The sequence below is a fragment of the Equus caballus genome, chromosome 13 (assembly GCF_041296265.1).
Source record: "Equus caballus isolate H_3958 breed thoroughbred chromosome 13, TB-T2T, whole genome shotgun sequence".
Lineage (NCBI taxonomy): Eukaryota > Metazoa > Chordata > Mammalia > Perissodactyla > Equidae > Equus > Equus caballus.
This window is the reverse complement of record NC_091696.1, coordinates 43451560-43473067: the sequence shown is the minus strand read 5'-3', so window position 1 is coordinate 43473067 and position 21508 is coordinate 43451560. Positions and strand designations below refer to the sequence as shown.

At 44.4% G+C, this 21508-nt stretch overlaps 1 protein-coding gene across 6 annotated transcripts in view; it reads right to left on the bottom strand.

Moving 5' to 3' along the window:
• CPPED1 (calcineurin like phosphoesterase domain containing 1) overlaps positions 1-21508 on the bottom strand; it is a 103452-nt gene that overhangs the window by 16128 nt on the left and 65816 nt on the right. For 5 of the 6 annotated variants that reach the window (XR_011424334.1, XM_005598906.4, XM_070231003.1 and 2 more), the window contains one exon: positions 13226-13648. The exons of the other annotated variant lie outside the window; for it this stretch is intronic. Coding sequence is in view for 4 of the 5 variants with exons in the window: in XM_005598906.4 (XP_005598963.2) it covers positions 13226-13648 (423 nt within the window). In the remaining variant the exon portion in view is untranslated. The remainder of the gene's footprint in view (positions 1-13225; positions 13649-21508) is intronic. 6 annotated transcript variants of the gene reach the window in all.

The following is a 21508-nucleotide window of genomic DNA, read 5'->3' as shown; positions in this document are numbered from 1 at the left end:
CATGTTTTGCTTGCGTAGGAAGTAATGGCCCAATAACCAATTGAAATGACCGTCACCCAAGGCCAACTCATACTCTATAACCAGAAGAGATTTCTTCTTTTTAAGATTTTTCCCCCCAATTTCCTCCCCTAAAAAAAAAAAAAAAGCCATGTAAATTACACTTTTCTTGCCTCACCTCAGTAACAATCAACAAAAATTATATTCTTCCTTTTTCAAGGCTCTGAATGGAAACTACAAGAAGGTGGAAGAGAGGGCCGAAACCACAATTCTCGATGGCAGAGAAGTGGCTCAGAGAACACCAAGGGCCTGTGCATTTTCAGCGTGGTCAGGATGGAAGTGGTTCTGTGGCAAAAGCCCCAAAGAAGAGCGCACAGGATGAGATTCACTGGCCAGTTATGAGCCCAGACCTGGAGGCAGTTGAGAGGGGCCGGTTCCTGTTTATAACAGGACGTTTCCTCTCCCACCCACCGCACCCCACCAAGAGTTATAAAGGACACGATCCTGGGGAAAGGGCGGTGCTGCTAGGAAGTCATTCCTCTCCAGGGCCTGGAGGTACCCGGCGGTCCTCCCAAAGCCCAGGGAGCACGGCTGCAGGAGAGCATCGCGGCCCACCCCGGACTCAAGCATTAATTATGCTCCTGCAACCTTCAGACTCATTGCCCCCTAGTCTTTTCTATATGGGAGGCTATGCTCAACTTTTTAATATTCCCTTCCTGATGACTTGGAAATTCAAACCCCGTGTGGAATATGCAAGGGGAGAGCTGTATTTTATCAATCCTACCATTTGGTTGCCAGAAAGGCAGTTTGGGGTGGGGGTCTGGGGACACGGGGCTTGAACCTCAGTCTGCCACCGCCAAGCTGTGTGAGCCTGGCAAGGCCCTCAACCTCTCTGAGCCTCAGTTCCCCTAGTTGGAAGGTAGGACTAACATCAACCACCTCTAGGGTGGCTTCGAAGATCAAGTGAGACTCAGAGCCAAAGTCACATGGCTGGAAGCTGCCTGTGACGCACTCAGGCGGCGCTCAATAATTATACCTTCCTCTCATCCTTTTCTAAGTATCTGATCAGAAGATCCTTTTTTTATTTGCACAAATGACATCTTTTTCGCTATGCATAATTTCCCCTTTAATTTTAAAAGAAGACGGCAGGCTTGCATGTGAGATGGAGTGCGGGGCACACATTAAGGTTTCAATCCAGAACGGACAATTTTCTAGATTTCCATTACCCGGTTTCCATGCCCTATCTTAAACACAGCTGTCAGGACAAGAGGCTCATTAAAAAGATTGTTTTGACTGACGGCATGTTCGTGTATCAAATTGGAAATCCATCCAAAAATACTCAAGGGAGGTAGACAGAGGTGGTGGCAAGCCACGGAAGCAAGATGTTTTACAGTGTTGAGATGACATTTGCTAGGGAAAAGATGCTCTAGCCCCGACGCCGGGCTGTTCTGTGGCTCTGGCCTCAGCCTGTACTCCGCCCTGCGTCTTGAATGCCCTTCCTGCCCACATCTGCCTGATGAGCTCTGTTCTGCATCCTTCAGGAGCCTGCTCACTCCTCTCCTCTGGGAAAACCTCCCTGGACAAGCTGGACCAGGTTGATTCTCCTTCTTCCTGTTCTTTGCACATTCCTCCACTTTTGTCCTGTGATTTCCTGTTCCCACCTTGGTGTCCCCAACTGGTCTATGAGGACAGAAACCAAATCTATTTAACTGAATATCCATGCCCAGAATGAACAGAATAGAAGACTGCTGGATAAATGGATGGATAGTGAATGAATACATGAATATCTGGCAACTCATAAGCTGTATTTTAGTAGGTGTCCTGAAGGAGAAACTCAAACCTCCCCTCTTTGCCAATATTATCTAAGGAAAAGAATAATTCCGGTGTTTTCTGGTATCACAAAAGAATTACCATGTTCCTTATAAAAGGAGGTCTGATGTTACTCACAAGAGGGGGGAAGACAGAGACAGTGGAATGAGCACTGATTTTGAATCCTGTCTGTTACTTACAGGCCACATGACAAGCTAACTTTACCTCCCTGAACAGCCATTTCCTCGATTTCAAAAAGGGGTTGACGACAGATCCCTCATCAAGTTGTTGTGAGTTTCAGAGATGATGTGTTTAACCTTTAACCCCCCAACACAGGCGCACGATTGCACACGGGAGACAGTGCTTTTTGGCCCTGTTTTTGAAATAACGTGTGATCGTGGGGGTTTTTCTTCCTTGTCCTGGAAGACAATGCTGGTTGCTCCCAATATCCATGCCCTTCCTTTTTGTCTTTGCTAAAAGAATCCCGATTTTGTTCTGGGATACGTCCTGCTCTTTACCCCAGAAACAGGACCGAGGCAGCTGTGGCAATTCTCTTCCTACCGCCACCTACACGCTGGGAAAGGGTCTGTGGCCCAGGTCTGGAAACAGGGCTGTGGGAGGACCCCAGCTGAGGGGTCCTGGGGAAGGTTTTCTTTCTTTTACAAAGTTCATTTTCTGCCTCTGGGGTTGTCAGTCTGAATGTGATGTCCAGAACTACGTGTACCTGAGAAGGCCCACCCTAAGGAAAGGGCCTCACGGGGCAGGGTGTGCGTGGAGCAGAATCAAGATCAACGCAAGACCCTGGTCCCTGAGTCACCGGGCCGAGAGCCTCCACTGCTCCCTGCCTTCTGTTTGCACACAATGATAAACCTCCTTGTTCTCTGAGCCAGGCGGGTCAGAGTTTCTGGTTATGCATAGCCAAAAGGAACTAATACTACCCTACACTTTTTAAAACAGAAACTCTCTTTTTTGCATGACCAATAAGCTATTTTTGACCACTGGCTAAGTCCGCCTTTGGAAGCTCTTACAGGATAATTGAGTTCACCTCCCTCCAAGAGGTCCCCAGAAGGTTCCTCACAGGGTGGGGCTCAGGAGGACTCCAAGGGAGGGTTTCTGGTCAGTGATGTGGACATCCTTCCTACTGCTTGTGAACTTGCTTTTCCAGGCATCGTGCATCAACAGGCCCGAGGCTTGGATCCAGGGCAGTGCCGACCCAGAGGAGGGGCAGGGGGCTCGGGAACCTTAGGCCACGACTGTATGGCAACTCAAGTGAAAAATAGACAACACGCACAAGGCAGAGTGAGTTACTAAAACACCTGAAACGTGGTCAACTGAAAACAAAGAAATAAAATCTTTTCCTCGCCTCGATTTTAGCCTTTCATTTGCGGCTAGGAGAGATGAAGTGTGGAAAATGACAAGTGGCGTAATTTTTTGAAAAGAATTGATGGCTCTGTAACTGTTATCCTGAAATACAACTGTCAGCAGTCATCGATCTTGAGTCCCTAGACCAGGGGTCGGCAAACCACAGCCTGCTGTCTGTTTGCTTATAAGGCGTGTGAGCTAAGAATGCTTCTCACATGTGTAAACGGCTATGTTCAGGTTTATGCAGGCACCTAGATAATAGCCTGGATTTTGCCTCTTGGCTCACAAAGCCTAAAATATTTACTACCTGGCCCTTTACACAAACAGTCTGCCAACCCCTGACCTGGACTTCCTTGTAGGGATTCTTTCTATTATTCTTTTTTCATTTTTTGAAAAACTTAGAGGATTAGATGAGTACAAAAGGTAGTATAACAATTATATTCGTACCACCCACAGATAACAAATATTGACATCTTGTAAGATCTGCTTTCACAGTTTTTAAGAAAGCAAAAAATATAATTATGTAATTTGTATACGATTATAGCCCAAGTCTCCTTTGACAACCCCCTGTGGTATCAGAGGCACTTGGCTTTACCTTTATAAGGAATGGACACCTTTGCAGAGGGTCAGTGACCTCAGCGAGACAGGAAACAGGGACACTGACCACAATGCTTCCCTGGGCTGATGGATCAATCACCCAAAAAAGGATTTCTTTCTCTGAAAGCGGTCTTTGCCATGATACCTAGGCTTGCCACAGAGTAGGCAACCCCCAAATCTACTGAATTAATTGAATGGGTGCCCCCAAAGCAAATACTTGATGGAGTGATTTCATGAAGACACAGCCTGAATGACAGGATGTTATGAATTAAAGTACAGAAAGGAAGCAAAAGAAAGAATGAAGGAAGAAGAAAGGAAGGAAAAAGGTAGGAGGGATAAAATGTCCCTGATATGGAGGCCATCCATGGCAACAGGTATCATGCAATTCAAAAGCTCTTAAGGGCAAGCACACCCCTATCAAACAGGAGCCGGCAAATACCTACACATTTCAAATATGAATTATGGAGGGAGGAATTTAAACAGTAAAAAAAACTCTCTCAAGTTTCATGGGGTGCCCACTCTAGATTTCTACATTGACTATAATACTCTAGTTCCTTCCCCAACTTTTCCCCCAGACCCTGTGCTTTGAGGGTAGGACCGATGCTTCCTCATTTTTGTTCCTCCGGTTTCCAAATGCAGGAAACACGTGCGACAGGTGTTCACAAATACACAGATGAACGTAACAAGAAGCAAAAGGGCCAGTCCCAGAGCCAAGAGCGCCAGCACTCTTCCAGCAGAAGGCTGAACCTCTTCAGCAAAACATGACCCTCAGTCGCATTGGGCCTTATCAAGACCGATTTCAGGCTCTCGTTTCACAAAGTTTAAAATGTGCAAGCATTTTTTATCGTAAGAGATTTGGGCCTGTTTGTGCACAAAGAAGTTTATGACAGTAGTATTTGTTACAGAGAAAAAGTAGAAACAACTTAAATGTCTAATAATGGCAAAAGAGTTCAATGGACATGGTGTCCATGTAGCACAAAATACCTGTGGTTTTGGGAACATTTTTAATGACAGGAGATAATACTGTGTATGACATAATCTTACGCTTCTAACACGTTCGTATGATATGATCTCAGCTGTATGAAAAGAAGGAACTTTCTAATAACAAGAAAACGTCAATGAATCACTTACTTATAAACCAAGGCCCAACTCAAAACCCCTCAATGGGTGCAACCAGGCAGAGCCACCTCTGGGTTAAATCACAAAACATACTAAAGATGCAGGATTTCATAAAGCCGACAAAAGTGACACTGGGGGACTGCTGGAATTACTGGGGAAGTCGGCAACATATAAGGTTCCGGCAGAGTAAACACACACACGTTAGTTTCCACAAAGGGCAATAAGTGGGTTACTGACAGATTTGGAAAGAGACCCTTAGGAAAACTGATGAACCTGAAAATATTTTTCTCTCTTACAGAAATGACCCTCAATGATGCTGCTGCCAGGGTCAAATGTAAAGTACATGCTGCCGTCAAACAATTATTTTAGACAATTTGGGCAAGGAAACCAAGCAGACACTTGATTCGTTCTTTGTTCACTCTAAGAGTTGGTACATATTTGCAATGACAATGAACAGTTTCTCAAATACAAGTTGAAACAGATGACTGCCATAATTTGTCTCTTTTCTGAAGATAATGTCTCAAACCAACCTTTACTTTTATTTTATCACTATTTTCTACAAGCTACAGTCCTCAGTTTTTAAGCGAGTTTTTCTGGTGCCCATAATCCCCAGATAAGAGCCCACCTGAATTTGTACCCCTGGGGGGCTGACTGAAGAGTCTGTAGGGGTGGGTACATATTCTTCCTTGTTTCAAGAAAAACACCAAAAACAGCATCTTTGTCCGCAGAATGCGCAATTCACACACTCAAGATGAAAGGATGAGCTGAGAGGCCTACAGCGAAACAAAACTTGCTGCTCGCTGAGGCCGGAAGGGAATTTCATGCCCTGACTGGACTCCCTGGACCCTCACTCAGCAGACCCCCTCAGACATCCCCACTCTAAGCCTCCATGGGGGCTGGACCAGCTCCTTCCCTGAGGCAGCCCCCTAAGAAGGGCAGGTGGAAAGTGGACGTGGTGGGTGAGCAGGTGGGACCTGCCGCAGCTCAAGCTGGCCTGGCTCCTCTCATCCTGCTGTCAACGCCCACGCCCACTGCGCACGCTACTCATTATCCCGACAGCACGGCAAGGTGGTAAGAGGCCAGGCCCTAGGGCCAGAGTCCTTGCACCGAGCCCAGCTCTGCCACTTCCCAGCTGTGTGAAGCTGAGCAAGCCGACTGGTCTCTCTGTGCCTTGGTTTCCTTGTCTATAACATGAGACAATAGCACCTGTAGTAAAGTATTTAATATGTGTTAATTATTATTGTATTAATGTAATGTTAATTGTGTTTTAAATGGCTTATGGAGTAAAACTGATACTCGAAGAAGCTGGTTACCCTGTGGCTTCTAGCACCCTTTGGTGGCACAACAGGGGGCTCTCTCCGGGACATGGGACCCCAGCATGCTGGGCAGAGGAGTAGAAGAAAAGAACATGGTCAGAAAGACTTGGGTTCCAGTTCTGGCAATACTCCAGCAACCCAGCAATGGGTCAGAGGTATGGACTCATGGAAAAAGAGGAAATATGTTCCTTACACATCAATTTATCTAATGTGAAGTCATTTAAAATATTTTTATAAGATAATAATGACAGTAAGATGGATATGAATAGCACTACCATTAGTGAGCACTCACCAGGAGCCAGACACATGTCAATGTGTTGGATATCCTCCTCTGAGCCCCACAAAACCCTGCGATCTTACTATCCTGCCTCACACCTCTGTGACCTGAACAGGAGATTCAGCCTCCAGGACTTAGTTTGCTCGTCAGTAAAAGGGACAGAACGCCAAGACCATGTAGGGCTGCTGTGGCGGCTGTGGTGGCAATGAGGCAGCCACTGACAAGAACGTGAGTAATAACAAAACTGAACGTGAGCCACGGCTCTCCAGAAGCTTGTCAATCTTTTGCCTTTTTCAGGAGCAAAACTGTTTTGTTAGGTATCTCCCTTGGGTGGTACCACGGAGGAAGTGAGGTTACGGTCCCCTGAGCGATACAGAAGCGCAGACCTTGAGGCCCCGCCCAGGCAGGGCGGCCCAGTGGGAGGCTCGTGGCTAAGGCGGCAGCACCTAGCCCAGACCTGGCCCTTCTCCCTGGGCAACCGGACTGCAGGGAGCTCCTCACCCGGACTTCAACGGCGTGTAGGACAGTGCCTCCTGTAAAGGACACGTGTAAGAAAAACTCTTGTCTTTCCTCTTTTGTGTCAATAATCCAAATTTAAAATGGGCTCGGGAGCAAGAGAGCAATGCGATTTTTCAACAAGATTTTTAACTTTTAGTTTGAGAGTGATCTCCAAAACAGAGAAGGAACTGAGTCAGTTTTGTTCATTCCTGTCCTCAGTGCCTAGCACAGGGCCCATGCTATTTGTTGAGTGAATAAATGTTGACTTAACTTCGGGAACCCGCACACACATTTAAACACGCCAGGTTCTCGATTTATAAATATTTACCATCAGGACTTGATTTTAACTTTAATTAGCCCAACTGTTAAGGATACCTCCAAAGTGAGAAACGTAATCCATCACTTCACACCAGATGTAGCTTCCGCAGTTGGTCTTTTCTCTAGGTTTATAGTGAATGAAACACAGACGTCAATGACTAAAGTGATGTTTTATGGTGAATTAATCAAAACATAAAACAGACCAAACCTGGGAAAAATGAGTTCAGGATCAAATATCTATTAAGGAAGATGCCTTAAGCTGTTATGCCCCTACAAACTCTGGATTCTACGGATGCTTAAAAAAACTGTGAGTTCTCACTTAAAAGTTGGTCAAAAAAAGAATCGCTAAGATAGTTGTTTAAACAGAGGACATCAGAAGATCACTGCCATTGTCTTGGGGACACATTTGCTAGATTCAGAAAAATCTATGAAATTATGCATTCAAAGGTGTGTTTATTTAACACATTAATTGATGAGGTATACACTTTAAAAAAACAGATTTAGAGTCAAATTCTATCACTAAATGCCATAGGAATTTTCCATCCAGTTTAGCGCTTCCTAATCTTTTAAACTAATACCCCCTTTTGATAAAACTAAAAGTAACATTCCTCGTCTACTCTGAAAAATCTCAGACTCCCCGAGACACAGTCTATCTTCCTGCATATCCCAGGAGCCAAGAGGTTTTTTGTCTACCTTCACTTCCTATAGTTCGTATTGTGAAAAGAGTTGCTAATTGCTTCCTTTTTCCATTTGTAAAGTTATGCTAGCAAACTGCAAGCATATCCCCAAATTCGACATGCCTCTCCTGACCTGGAGATTCTGAGGTACAGCCTGGCAAGCAGGTCCTCCCCCTCTCCTGGCAGCACCCCAAGGGTGAGAAGCACCGTTGTGGCTACAGGGTAAAACCAGACCCCAACCAAAGCAGATTGCCCGCCGTGGGCTCACAACACGGTCCAGGGTCATCTGACATCATACAACCCTTGATCAAGCACACATGACGAGCCAGGCATGCTTTTATACGTGCCTCTCTTTATTTGATTCTCACACCAACCCAATTAGGCTGGGATGAATACATCCAACACGTGAGGACATGAAGGCAGAAAGCTGTTCGCAGCTTACATGAAGCCATTGACTAGGGAAGGAGGACCAAATGATTTGAACCTGGTGTGTCCAAAGCCAAAAGGCTGTCTGCTCACCCGTGATGTCATATGGCCTCACCCATCCCACTGGTGTGAACGCTTCACCCCTGAGCGACCTCACAAGTTCTGCATCACTTGCATACTAGCCGCACTATTACTCGCCTAATATTTTTCTTTAAAGTGATGAGCTAGTTATATTCTTTCTAACACACGTTAAAGTAAACACTCAGGGATTAGATTTTAAGTGCCACCATGTACCCTGCCCCATCACATCAATGGCCTCCAGTGGAATGCGCCTCGCCAGGCACGCCCTCCATGAGGCCTCTGAGGCTCGATCTGGGGAGACCCTCGAGTGAGTCAGGCAGGCGTCAGAGTGGGGTCACCAGAAGCATCCTGGAATTAGATGTATGTACACTGCGTAGAGAGCAAGAGTGTCACACCGTAACGGGAATACGTCTCTAAGCCAAGGGTGGGCAAACCATGACCTGCATGCCCACCCATATTTTTGTAAATAAAGTTTTATTGGAACACAGCTGTGCAATGCGCTTATGTATCATCTGTGGCTGCTTTCATGCTACAAAGGCAGAACTGAGTCATCACTACAGACTATAGCCCAAAATGTATACATTTCCCATCCCAAAGTCAGTTGGTAAACACCAATCCATAGGTAATACAGACATTACCTATGATTCCACTGATAAAGAGATTTGAACCAAGTTTAATTCAATTCCATTTAACCAATATTTACTTAGGGGCTACTCTGTGCCAGTCTTGGCTAGCGGCTGGGCCTACAGAGGTGAACAAAGGTGGGACCCCATTTCCTAAAGGAATCAGGACGTAAACAAATAATTTCAATACAACGCAAGTAAGATATTAGAGTGGGAACTGATGTTTTATTTCCCTATAAAGTGGAAACCTAACCTTTTTGTTCTTTACATTTTGAAATTCAAAAGCCATAAAAGCATGGACTAAGATCTCTCTCTCCAGTTTTATTAAAAAAGCATAAATACTGGAGATGAAACTATAATTCTGTGAAATTACTTATTAGCTTTTGCAGGAAAGATCAACTTACTGGAATTTTTCATAATTGCCAAACTTGCTCTGGGCTCTCTACTACGCAGTTCTAATCTCTCTGTTGAGAATGGGAAAAAGAAAAGGTATGGAGACATCAAGAGAAACAGGGTCAGTTAAAGAGCTAGACTTTCGTTTTTTAAGATTGAGTTTTTAAATTAGAATCCACATTAACTAGGTCACATATTAACTTTTTGCCGAAAAAGACATGAGGGATGGAGACGATGGTCAGGTTCAACCAAGATTTCATTATCTATTATCTGTCTTTGCAACTCCAACTAGCGATCAGGTGAATTAAGGGAAAACCAATTTCTACATCCCTTGGATGTGATGAAATTGATTATCCTCCGGCAGAGCAAAAGAAGACAGAGAATGACGGGGCCACTTCACATCTGTGCCTCTGTCCTGCCCCGGTAACTGTGTATTTGTACTGGCTATTGACAACATTTCTGGGTCATACAAAGAAGGCTTTTTATTGAGCTTCAAAAGTAGAAACAGAATGTATCCGTTTCTAGGGAAACCTGCAGGCTTTGATTCCCAGAACTCAGCCCTGCAGACACCGTGGCCCATTGTATAGTAACACCCCACCTCCTCACTTACTTCATCCCATTTAAAAAATTAATGCAACAATGTGAGATGATTGTTGATGTTCTTTATCAAATCATTTATTCATCCCACACAATGATTCAGAATTATTCATTAAGCTTGCTGGAAGGAAGCTGGGTTTTACCTCCATGGTGGTTCAAGGAGGGATGTGCTCTTTAAAAGGATATTTTATAACAACACAATTATCATAATTAAAAGCTACCCTGATATTCTGATGAGCTTTTGACATATTTTTGAGCACTGGCATTTTAGCACAAGGAGATAAATGAGACTGAAATAGTATTAGGGAGTAACATTGCCACGGGGGAAAGCTGGAGGCAGTGTTAAATACCATCTGCCACCGTCACCCCCAATTCTATCACGGTCTTTAAGTTAACGAATTTTACAAAATGTCACTTGAACTTCTGGCTTTCTAAAAGGAGTTCAAATTACACTGGCACGACCGGAAGCAATCTTCTGCACGACTGAGTCACGGGCGCACGCACTCTCCACGAGAGCCCACCTACCCGGGCTTCCAAACCAAGCAGCTCACTCAGCCGGGCCCTGAGCTGTGTCCACCCCAGATCCGGGCTCTTCCTGACGTTGCCCGCAGTCTGTTGTGTGTTTGAAAGGCCGTTAAGCAGAGGGCCCGGTTAGCCAAGACACTGAAACTGACAGGTGACTGCAGGAAGGGCATGCATCTCTCTGGTTTTCCCTGGTTAAACAGGTTTAGGTCAAGATCCTAAGGCCAGTGGCCAAGAAGAGGACGCCTTTTTATCCGTGAACTTGGTGCCTCGTGGGAATAGTGGGGGGCCACTTGGGAAGAGAGAAATCAACCACTGCATGAACCTGAAAAACCAGCACGTGGATCAGAGCAGGGAGACACACAAGTGGCTTTACCCAAGACCGAAGGACTTCGAGGCTGTGTGCTTGTGCTGACACTCAGAACACACCAGGGAAAGGCTGTGCCCGGGAGTTCCCTGGGGAGCCTGACCTGGTCTACTCTGTGCCTGGCAAACAGCGGGTGCTAAACAAAGAAGTGAGCTGTGGCAGGCGGCTGCTGAGGGAAGGAGCCTGAGTTAGAGTTTGAGTCCTGCATTCATCCCACAAATGCCGATGCGGCGTTTACTATGAGCTAAGACCTGAGCCAGGCCTCCCAAATGCAGAGATGACTAGAACAGCGTCCCTGTGCTCAAGGAGCTGGGAGTCTAGTGGGGAACTCAGACAAGTCAACACTCACAAATCCGCTGGGATCACGGAAAGCTGAGGAAGAACCCGGGGGGAGGCAGAGCTGCGGGGGGCACCTCAGACACAAGGTGTCAAAGGTGAGTAGGTGTTGGCCAGGTGACATGGAAAAGGCACAGAAGATGGGGAAGGGCAAGGAGCTGGCCTGATTCTGGGGGTGAAGGGGGCCTCAGAAGGGTTGGAGGCTCTGGAGTCACATGCCTCTCTGGCTGCTAGGTGGAGAATGGACTAAAATGGAGCAAGAGTGGGGCAGCAGGAGCAACTCAGAGCTGTTGCTACGACCCTGATGAGAGTCAAGGGTAGCCTAAAGAGGTGGGTGGGCTGGAGAGACACTAAGGAGGTAGAATTAGAGGCACGTGAAATATCCGAGGCTTCATGGGCAAGGAGGCCCTACTGGAGACAGATCCATCAGGGTTCCACCGCCTGATGCCATGAGGAGTGGAATAAGCAAACTGCCTCCCCTCTTCTGTCTCCTGCTTAGCAAGCAACCTCCCGATCATAATCTGGCTTCCCACGGTGCTCTGCCGACGGGAGAGACTGCGCTGCTGGGGCTGAGGGGAGGACTTCAGTCTTGCCCTAAATCGGCCAATTGGCATTCTGGTGGTAGATTCCACTTTCTGTGAGCCGGAGCAAGGGGAGCCCACCTCCAAGACACGGAGCAGCTCTGGGTGTGCCAACAAATCCTTCCTGAGCTTGCAGGGCTGCAGGCCTGATGCAGGAGGTGGCTGGTGCATCCCAGATACAATGTCACCTTCTGGGGTTCCTGGTGGGTGGGCAGTAAGCTCCTCCCGAGGATGCCCTGTTAGAGCTGAGGGCATCTCTTTTTATAAATATCCATAGGTCTAATATCTGGGAGTGCTTGTGGGCTGCGTGTGCTCCATCCTATGATGGGAGATGCAGAACCACGTGCCACTCAAGAATGGGGTTGACAAGAACAGGGAACAAAGAGCAGCCATGGGGATGGCATTTGCATCATTTAACATTTGATATGAAAAGAATCATTTCGGTGGCATTAAATGTTCTCTCTGGCATTATTCTCTGTTAGAAAACAGTCTCCATGGTGGTGCTGATGCCATCTTGACACTTCACTTCCTTGTCATCAAAACGGTTTTCTGCACCAACTCAAGCATGGCAGAAAATTTCAAAGGCCTTAATAGAAGTTTTCCAACCACATCTCCATGGAGCAGTTGGAAAATGTCTCCAATTATGCAAGCTTTTTGTAAAATGTCTCAAAAACACAGAAGGGCCTATTGTACTTTTCACAAGTAAATGTGAACACATTTAATGCTCAAAAATGAAAAGAAGAGTGTTGGGATTTTTTTTTTAAATGAATGCTTGCTACTGGATCAGGCCACCCCCTTCTCCCTATCCCCTAACAAATAAATGAATATATTTAAATTTTAGAAGAGTGTGATGAAGTACACTCTGGAAAGATCTGGAGGGAGGCATTAGGACCAAAAAAAGAGACACAACAGTTGTCAAAATTGGAATCCTGTCAAGGCACTGGTAACTCAGGGAATTGGCTGAGAACATACCGTTTTTTCAAGAAAGGAATACTGCAGGTGCTACCAGGAGGAGAAACGAGGTGTGTGGTAGCCTAGGGGCTGTTTTAATGACTTACAGGTGTCGTCTCATTTAATCCTCACAACCATCCTATACAAGAGCTACTTCAGCTAATCCTTCTCTACAGATGAGGAAACTGAGGCTTGGAAGGGCTAGGCAGCTTGGCCAAGGCCACACAGCCAGTGAGTGGCAGAGCTGGGATCAGAACCCAGGCTGTCCAAAGCCCCATTGTCTCTCCCCTTTGCCAGGCTGAAAAGGGGCAGAAGGATCTAGAAACCTCCTCTCCAGACCACCCTTCCACCCAGACACCCGGGGTCACGGGCCACTACCTGCTTTGGAGAGCTTGTCTACCATCTCCTTCCGAACAGGCTTGCTGAGGTTGAAGTAGTCGTCATCCTCATCGATGCTTTCAAGGAACAGTGGGATGTGCTGGAAGACGATGGCGTGCTGGCACTTCCGCTGCCCTGCGATGCTCAGCTGCTGGTCCAGCCACTGGTCCTGGGCCTGCTTCAAGGCAGGGCACCTGGAGGCATCGTACAAGAACTGGGAGTTGAGGACAAGGAACAGGACGCCCCCGACCCAGAAGCTGAAATAGTCATCTCCCCAAGTCTGCTGGAACTCCTCGATGGTCTCTGGGGTGGGCACGTTGCCCACATCGTGGTTGCCACTGACGAAGACCAGTGGGATCTCACTGTCCACATCCCTGAGCACCCGCTGCAGGTCCTCCGTCTGCTCCTTCCGCCAGGGCATCCCTGGAAAAGCAAGGGTCATGTCCTCAAATGGCCAAGACTGTTTATGCATTTACCAACACACAATAAGAAAGAATAATCTAGAAATCCACTCACCCAGGCCAATGGAAACTGCAAAAAGTAGTCATATGTTAAAAGCAAATCAACAAGTGAGGTGGGAACCTCTGAGTTGAACTGTCTTTCCCTCAGGATGCCTTGGAAATTAATGTCTAAGTGGACATGTGACCCAACACTGCTGACTGAGTAATGGTGTAGAGTCATTCTAATACTAAATATTAGTGAAGCTTAATTCTATCTTTTATTTAGATGAAAAATAAATATAAACAGTTGTAACTTTTCTGCCCTATCTCAGTGGGTCATCATGAGCATCCCTGTGGTGTGTGGACCTAGCTTTGTACACTAGCCCCAAACTGATGGCTACTGAAGGTTTTCTTACCATACACATGGCCATGCAGACTGCGCGAATACCCTTACAGGAAAAATTTTTAGAACCCACATGGCCAAATCAATTGGCACGTGCATCTTGCCAAATCCCCACCATATGGGGGAAGAGGCATTTTATATTCCACTAGTGTGTAAGAGAACCAGGCACCAATGTCTTAACATTAAGTGCGTTCCCCCTGGCACAAGGGATTTACTAGGAAGATGATTATTTGGACAAAGAGCTGTAAAGTATGTGGGGACTCTCTTCCTTCAGATTCCTGGCTTCCATACTCTCTGTAATAATGTACTAAAACATAAATTGGGGGCTGGCCCCATGGCCCAGTGGTTGGGTTCACGCGCTCTGCTCTGGCCCAGGGTTTTGCCGGTTTGGATCCTGGCCGCGGACATGGCACCGCTCATCAGGCCATGCTGAGGCGGCGTCCCACATAGCACAACCAGAGACACTCACAACTAGAATATACAACCATGTACTGGGGGACTTTGGGGAGAAGAGGAAGGGGGAAAAAAAGATTGGCAACAGATGTTAGCTCAGGTGCCAATCTTTAACAACAGTAATTAATAATAGATTTTGAAATGACCAATTCAATTCCAGATCTGTTTTTTTGAGCCCCTCTATGCTAATTTATTCATCAAATGTTTACTGAAGCAGTAACTATGTGTAAGGCACTGATTTAGTTACTGGAGCGAACTATGAGCCAGAGACACGGATCCTTCCCTCCAAACTTGGGAGTCAGATAATTTGCCAAGGAAATTATAGATGCACACCCATCTGTATCAGATGTTCTTAAGCGTTACTGAGAAAAGCAAAGCAGGGAAGGGACATAATTCCTGCACCATGTCCGTCCTGAGGAATATGCTCAGCTTCATGCAAAGACAGCCTAAGAAAAAGAGCAGCCAACTTCCCCCGGGAAAAGGAAAACTCACCTGAAAAAGCTTTCCATAAGCAGATGACAATTCTACCCGACATTCCATTTCCATCATGAATTAAAAAGAAAGCAAAGAAGTCTTTACAAGGCAATTACGGCTAAGAAAGAAGACCACGAAGCAGAAATAAAGGAATTCAGTCTAGATGGTCATTAAAAATAGGCAGATGTGAAATAGGAACTGTTAGAACTAAGGAAAGAAATAGAAGGAAAAGACAAAACCATTTCAGAAATTGCGACTACAAATTAGCAGGAGCGAGATTTCCTTTATAACCAAGTATACGCCAGTTTTTCTAAATATCCCATGTGAGCTTGTAAAGAATGCGTGTTCTCTGATTGTTGAATATGGAGTTCCTCATATTTCCACTCAATCAAGCCTGTTAACGGTATGATTCAATCTCCTACGTCATTATTCTTTGCTTTTGGCCTACTGATCTCTATCAGTTTCTGAAAGACTTGGTTAAGTTGCCATTGTAACTGTGGATCAATCCATTTCTCCTTGTAATTCTGCCAAGTTTCATGTTCACTTCAACTACATTGTCAGATGCATAAGAGTTCAGAATTTCCATATCTCACTGAAATATTTTATATTTAATCCTAGTAAAATAAAAATAGAAAGAGAGAACTCTATAATGATGCTATGGAAAGATCTTTAATATATATTAAGAAGGTAAGAGGTGGAGGAGTAAAAAAATCACATATGAATTAAAAAAGGGCTTATACAGATTCATATAGTTATGGATAAACTTCTCTAAAGATATAAAGAAAACATTAACTCTGGTTAAATCTGGGAAGCAGGAGTAGGAAGTGAAGGAAACTTCCATATTTGGTTCAAAACCCTTTAAAACTACTTTTTAAAAGTTCCTTCCTTCCTTTCTTCCTCCCTTTTCCCAAGCTTATCTGTTACCTTCATTTCAAAAAAAAAAAAGTTTTAAAAAAAGTGCCTTTAGCCCCAGCATCCTACAGTTTAAAGAAGAGTCAGGGGAAGGCAGTCAGGCAGCTGCATTTCCAGCTGATCCCAATCTCTGGGATGCACGGAATTTGCTTGGGAAAGGCTGGCACCCCAACAGGAGCTCAGGTGGGGAGAGAAGCAGGGCCCGCCTGGCACTAGGGACAGGAGCCTCTGCCTTGCGGTGCGAGGAGTGTGCCGACAGGCAGCATCTGCCCCTCGCTGGGCTGGGCTGGCTCTGGGGCTCTTGTTTCTTTAGCTGATCCCGGACTGTGGGCATCTGTGTTGACTTACATAATCCCCTCCAAGACCCCGCTGGCCGATTCTTTTCCCTGTAAATAGACTGCGCGTTTAGGACGAATCCTTTATGGCCCTGAACACAATAAACCTTCTCAAAGGCACTCTGTGAACCAGGCTAATTCATCACTACTTCCCTTATCCAGTTTTCTAAAAGACCCCAAAGCCACCCCCAGGATTCCCTTCTTCCCATTCATGCTGACTTAGGGATTTTCTGATACTCAGTAACGGCCAGTTTCACCCAGCACTTACTAGGGGCCAGGCAGCGTTCTGAGCGCTGCCATGTCTTAACTCAGTTTGACAACCAGTCGGGGATTTGAACTTGGTGTTCCAACCAGAGTGCTGCCTCTCCTTACAATGTCGTGGTCAAAAACTAGGGTCCTAGCTTCTGGGGTGACTCCTCTCAACCACGCTGATCCACAGGACGAGGACTTTATAACACACTGGGGTGCAGTGTATTTTCAAAGGGCATTTCATCACGAGCCTCACATACTGAGGCAGACCTAGGGGATGTTCGAGCAGCTGATGACCACACACAGACAAGTTAAAAATGAGCCCCTCCAAAAAAGGTTCAGTCAAAACTTGCAAAGGAGACTTTGTCTACAAAGCGATCTACAGTGAAGAGCTGTGAACTACACAGAGCAATGACATGTTTGTTTCCAAGCTTCAGAGGGATGCTACTTGTGGGGAAATCACCAATATCTTCTAATAACCTGTTAAAAAACACGAAGCCCATCTTCCCTGGATCCCCTCAATCAAAGATGAGCCTTTCTCATGCAGCTTTTCCAGAACTTTCTTTTCTCCTCATGTGGAGGCATGGTGTGGATGTGGGGTCCATGACACCCGGGGCTTGGTCCTTGGCTCTTGTCCCTTATAAGCCGTGTGGCCTGGGGCGAGTCATTTGGTTCCTCTGAGCCTTGCTCTCATCATGTGTGAAATGTGGATGATAATCCCCAGACCTCAGAGGGCGGCTGTGAGTACTTATACCAAGATAATGATTCCCAGAGTTTGGTACAAGTAAGTCTGCAAAAAGGTTAGCTGTCTTCCCTCTACCCCTATGCTCGAATGTAACCAATTCTTCCTTTTCTATCAGTGACCCACAGTATGCATATTGCAATCAATAAATCATTTCCCAAGGAATGAGAACATTCCCCAGGGATATAAATAATTTTTAGGTGAGAATTTAGAAGAGAAGGAGTAAATTCTGCAAAAAGCCAAGTTTAATAAAAACATGCGCATTATGTTCAACAAGCTCTCATTTGTGTATATCAAAATTTCTTTAGGGTCAGAATGTCAATAACACCTTAGCGTTAACATAGCTCATAGCACATCTTAGCACAGCTTCCTAAAAGTCATAATACTGAAGCAAATACTTTGTCAAATACTCAAAGCCCAAAGCCAAACCTCACTAGCATCAGGAATAGAAACAATGGAAACCTAGCCAAGGGTGGAGCTTCCAAGAGCTTCTTATGTATCAAGCCGGGCTTTGTGCTTCACAGGAAGGGAGGCAGGAAGGGAGGGAACAGACCTTGGCTAAGGAAGAAAAATTACAAGACAAGACTCAAAGGAGGGAAAGAGAAGGATTGATCTGGGTGGGTCTTCAAGGCAGATGAGGGGCATCTGCTGAGGATGGGTACCAAGAGAACAGGGACCCCGATGTCAGCACACGCAGGCCGCCTACTGAGGAGAGCTCTGGACGGGACGCACAGGAGTATAGGAAGCTGTGATGTGTTTAAAGAATTTTTAAAAAAAATTTTTAATTGCAATAAGTTAAAATAAAACCAGGAAGTAAAACACTTTATAAGGATAATTACAAAGTACTTACTTCTATCATTCATGGACTTTGAATTTTTAACATGATGTGATACCATGAAATGTGTAACTTATTACTGTCAATATTCATTAAGGCAGAGATTATTATCTTGTTGTTTTCAGAATAGCCTTAAAATACATTAATAAAATCTCCTAGCAAACTTGGAAGAGAAATAAACATCTTTGACCTGACAAAGGCCATCTACAAAAGGCCTACAGCTAACATCATACTTAATGGTGAAAGACTGCACGCTTTCCCTCTAGGACTGGGAACAGGCAAGGATGTTTTCTCTACTACTTCTCTTCAACGTCACACTGGAAGTCCTGGCCAGTGCAATAAAGCAAGAAAAAAGAAATAAAAAGCATATAGATTGGAAAAGAAGAAATAAAACTGCCTATTCTCAGAAGACATGACTTTGTCCACAGAAAGCCCTAAAGAATCTATAAAGGAAAAAGGCTTCTAGATCTAATGAGGGGACTGGTTTAATTGCTGGATGCAAGGTCAATATATAAAAATCAATTGTATTTCTATATACTACCAGTGAAGAACTGGAGATGCAAACAGAAGGACTTGAGAGATATTTAGGAGGCAGAACAATAGGAATCCTTGTTGTATTGGTTACAAGAAGGAAAAGCACTCAAATATAATTCCCAGACATCTGAGCAAATGGGAGGTTAGTAATGTCATTCATTGACATGGAAAAGAATGGGGAAGAAATAGATTAGAGGTAAAAATCAAAAGCTCTTTTTCAATATAAAATTTGATGTATTGGTACAGTCAACAAAAGAAAAAATAGACAAATTAAAAACTTTTGTCCATCAAAAGACATTACGAACAGAGTAAAAAGGCAATCCACAGAACAGAAGAAAATATTTGCAGGTCATCTATCAGATATGGCATTAATACCTAGAATATAGAGAGAGCTCCTAAGATTCAACACCAACAAACAGCCCGATACAAAAGTGGTCAGAGGACTTGAAATGACATTTCTCCAAAGAGGATATACAAATGGCCAAAAAACCCATGAAGAGACTCTCAACATCACTAGTCAGCAGGGAAATGCAAATTAAAACCACAATGAGATACCACCTCATACTCATTAGAATGGCTACAATTTAAAAAAAAAGAAGCAGAAACTAATAGGTGTTGAGAAGGCTGTGGAGTAACTGGAAAACTCGTGCACTGTTTGTGGACATATAAAATGGTACACCTACTGCGGAAAACAGTATTATGGTTTCTCAAAAAATTAAAAATAGAATCACCATATGATCCAGCAATTTCACTTTGGGTATATACTCAAAAGAACTGAAAGTGGGGTCTTGAAGACATATCTGTATACCCATGTTCACAGCAGCATTATTCACAATAGCTAAAATGTGGAGGCAACCGAAGTGTCCATCAATGGATGAATGGATAAGCAAAATGTGGTATATACACACAATGGGATATTACTCCACTTTAAAAAGGAAGGAAATTCTAACATATGTTACAACATGTGGAATCTTGAGGACACTATGCTAAGGACAATTTGCCAGTCACAAAAAGACAAATACTATATGATTCTACTTATGTGTTGGGGTTGGCACTTCAAGTGGAAGCACAGGTGGGCTCTGATTCAGAGGACGTGAGATTGCCCTTTTGAGGGGTGTCCTTTGGGCACACTACCCTCTGAGGCTCAGTTCTCTAGCCCTTAAAATGGAAACTGTCTCACCTCCTTGATGGAGATGCTGTAAGATCAATGAGATCATGCATTTAGGTGCCCAGTGGGCAACATGTGCTCAGCTTCTTTTCCCTTCACCCTAACCCTCTCCCACCCCACTCCGCCCAGGGAAAAGGCAGAGGAAGGGAGCAGCTAGACCGTAGGCCATCTCAGATCTCCCTGTATTCTCCTCATTCTCAGGGAGCTCGGCTCTCAGTGCTGCTGCTGCCCTGGGCTGTACTGGAAAAACAGCACAGACGTGCGTGCTGACACCCCAGCACATGGGTAGGGAGAATATCCAGCTCACCTCTACCTGGCAATTTGCTTGTGATATTTGGAGGCCACAATCCACTGCAGAAAGATGGACAAACTGATGAAACGTCACTAAGCCACCAGTACTAAGGGTAAAACACACCAAAGACAAGAATTTCCGATGCCAGCCCTAAGAGGTCTCTGGAAACACAGTCAGTGGTGTGTGTTTTCACTGGAAGGTTGGAAACAGAACAGTCAAGTCAGGGCATCTCCTAAACAGTTAAGATCATAAATTACAACTCCTTTCAGGGGGCAATTAGGAAAGGTCAATTTAAAATTTAATAAACTCATTATATCGAGTGGCCTGGCAATTCTATTTATAGGAATTTATCCTAAAGAAATACACACAAATGTGTAAAACATAGCTGTTCACTGTAGCATTAATTGAGAAGATATGACCATCTGAAATGGCTTAAAAGTTCATCATTAGAGAAATGATGGTGTGTCTTTACTATGGAATAAAAAACAGGTAAGAATGTATAATATAAATATACATTTATGTATAAATATGTATTATAAATATACAATAAACAGGCAAGTAAATATTTACTGCTAAGGCTTGGGGAGCTGGGTTTTCTGGGGCAAGCTAAGTGAAAACAAGAAGTTATAAGAGCTAGTATGCATAGTTCTGTTGAAAACAGACCAGCAAGTTAGTATATTCAGAGATAAAATTTCCAGAAAACTATGGACAAACTAGTAATAGTAATTATCTGTGGAGGAATGGAATGACAGAAAACATTTCAATTTCCTGCCAAGTTTGAATTTTTATAATGAGTATGAATTACTTTTATAATCAGGAAAACAAGACATTTAAGAAATCAAAAATGCACTAAAATTAGATCTTGTTAGGTAAATAAGGATACATATAATTTTAATAGGAACAGATATAAAACAAATGACAAGGCCAATGCATAAGTTAAGTTCTCCACTCTCAGAAAGAAAGAAAATGGAGAAAAGAAAAGATAGAACCAGAAAGGCGTTTTTAAAAAATTCTTTTATCATTTCCTATAACTAGAATCATAAATATGTGGTCTTTTGTGAGTAACTTCAAGGTTCATCCATATGGCAGCCTCTATCAGTACTCCACTCCTTTGTTCCTGAATGGTATTCTATTGTACAGATATAGCACATTTTCTTTATCCATTCATTGGGTGATGGGCATTCGGGTCGTGTCTACTTTTTGGCTATTATGAATAACGCTGCTATAAACAGCCACATACAAGGTTTTGTACGGATGCATGTTTTCATTTCTCCTGGGTATGTACCTAGCAGTGAAATTGCTGGGTCACATGGTAACTGTATGTTTAATTGTTTAAGGAACTGCCAGACTGTCTCCCAAGGCACCATGTTACATTCCTACCAGCAACATATGAGGGTCCCAACGTTTCCACATCCTTGACAATACCTGTCATTTTCCATCTTTTTG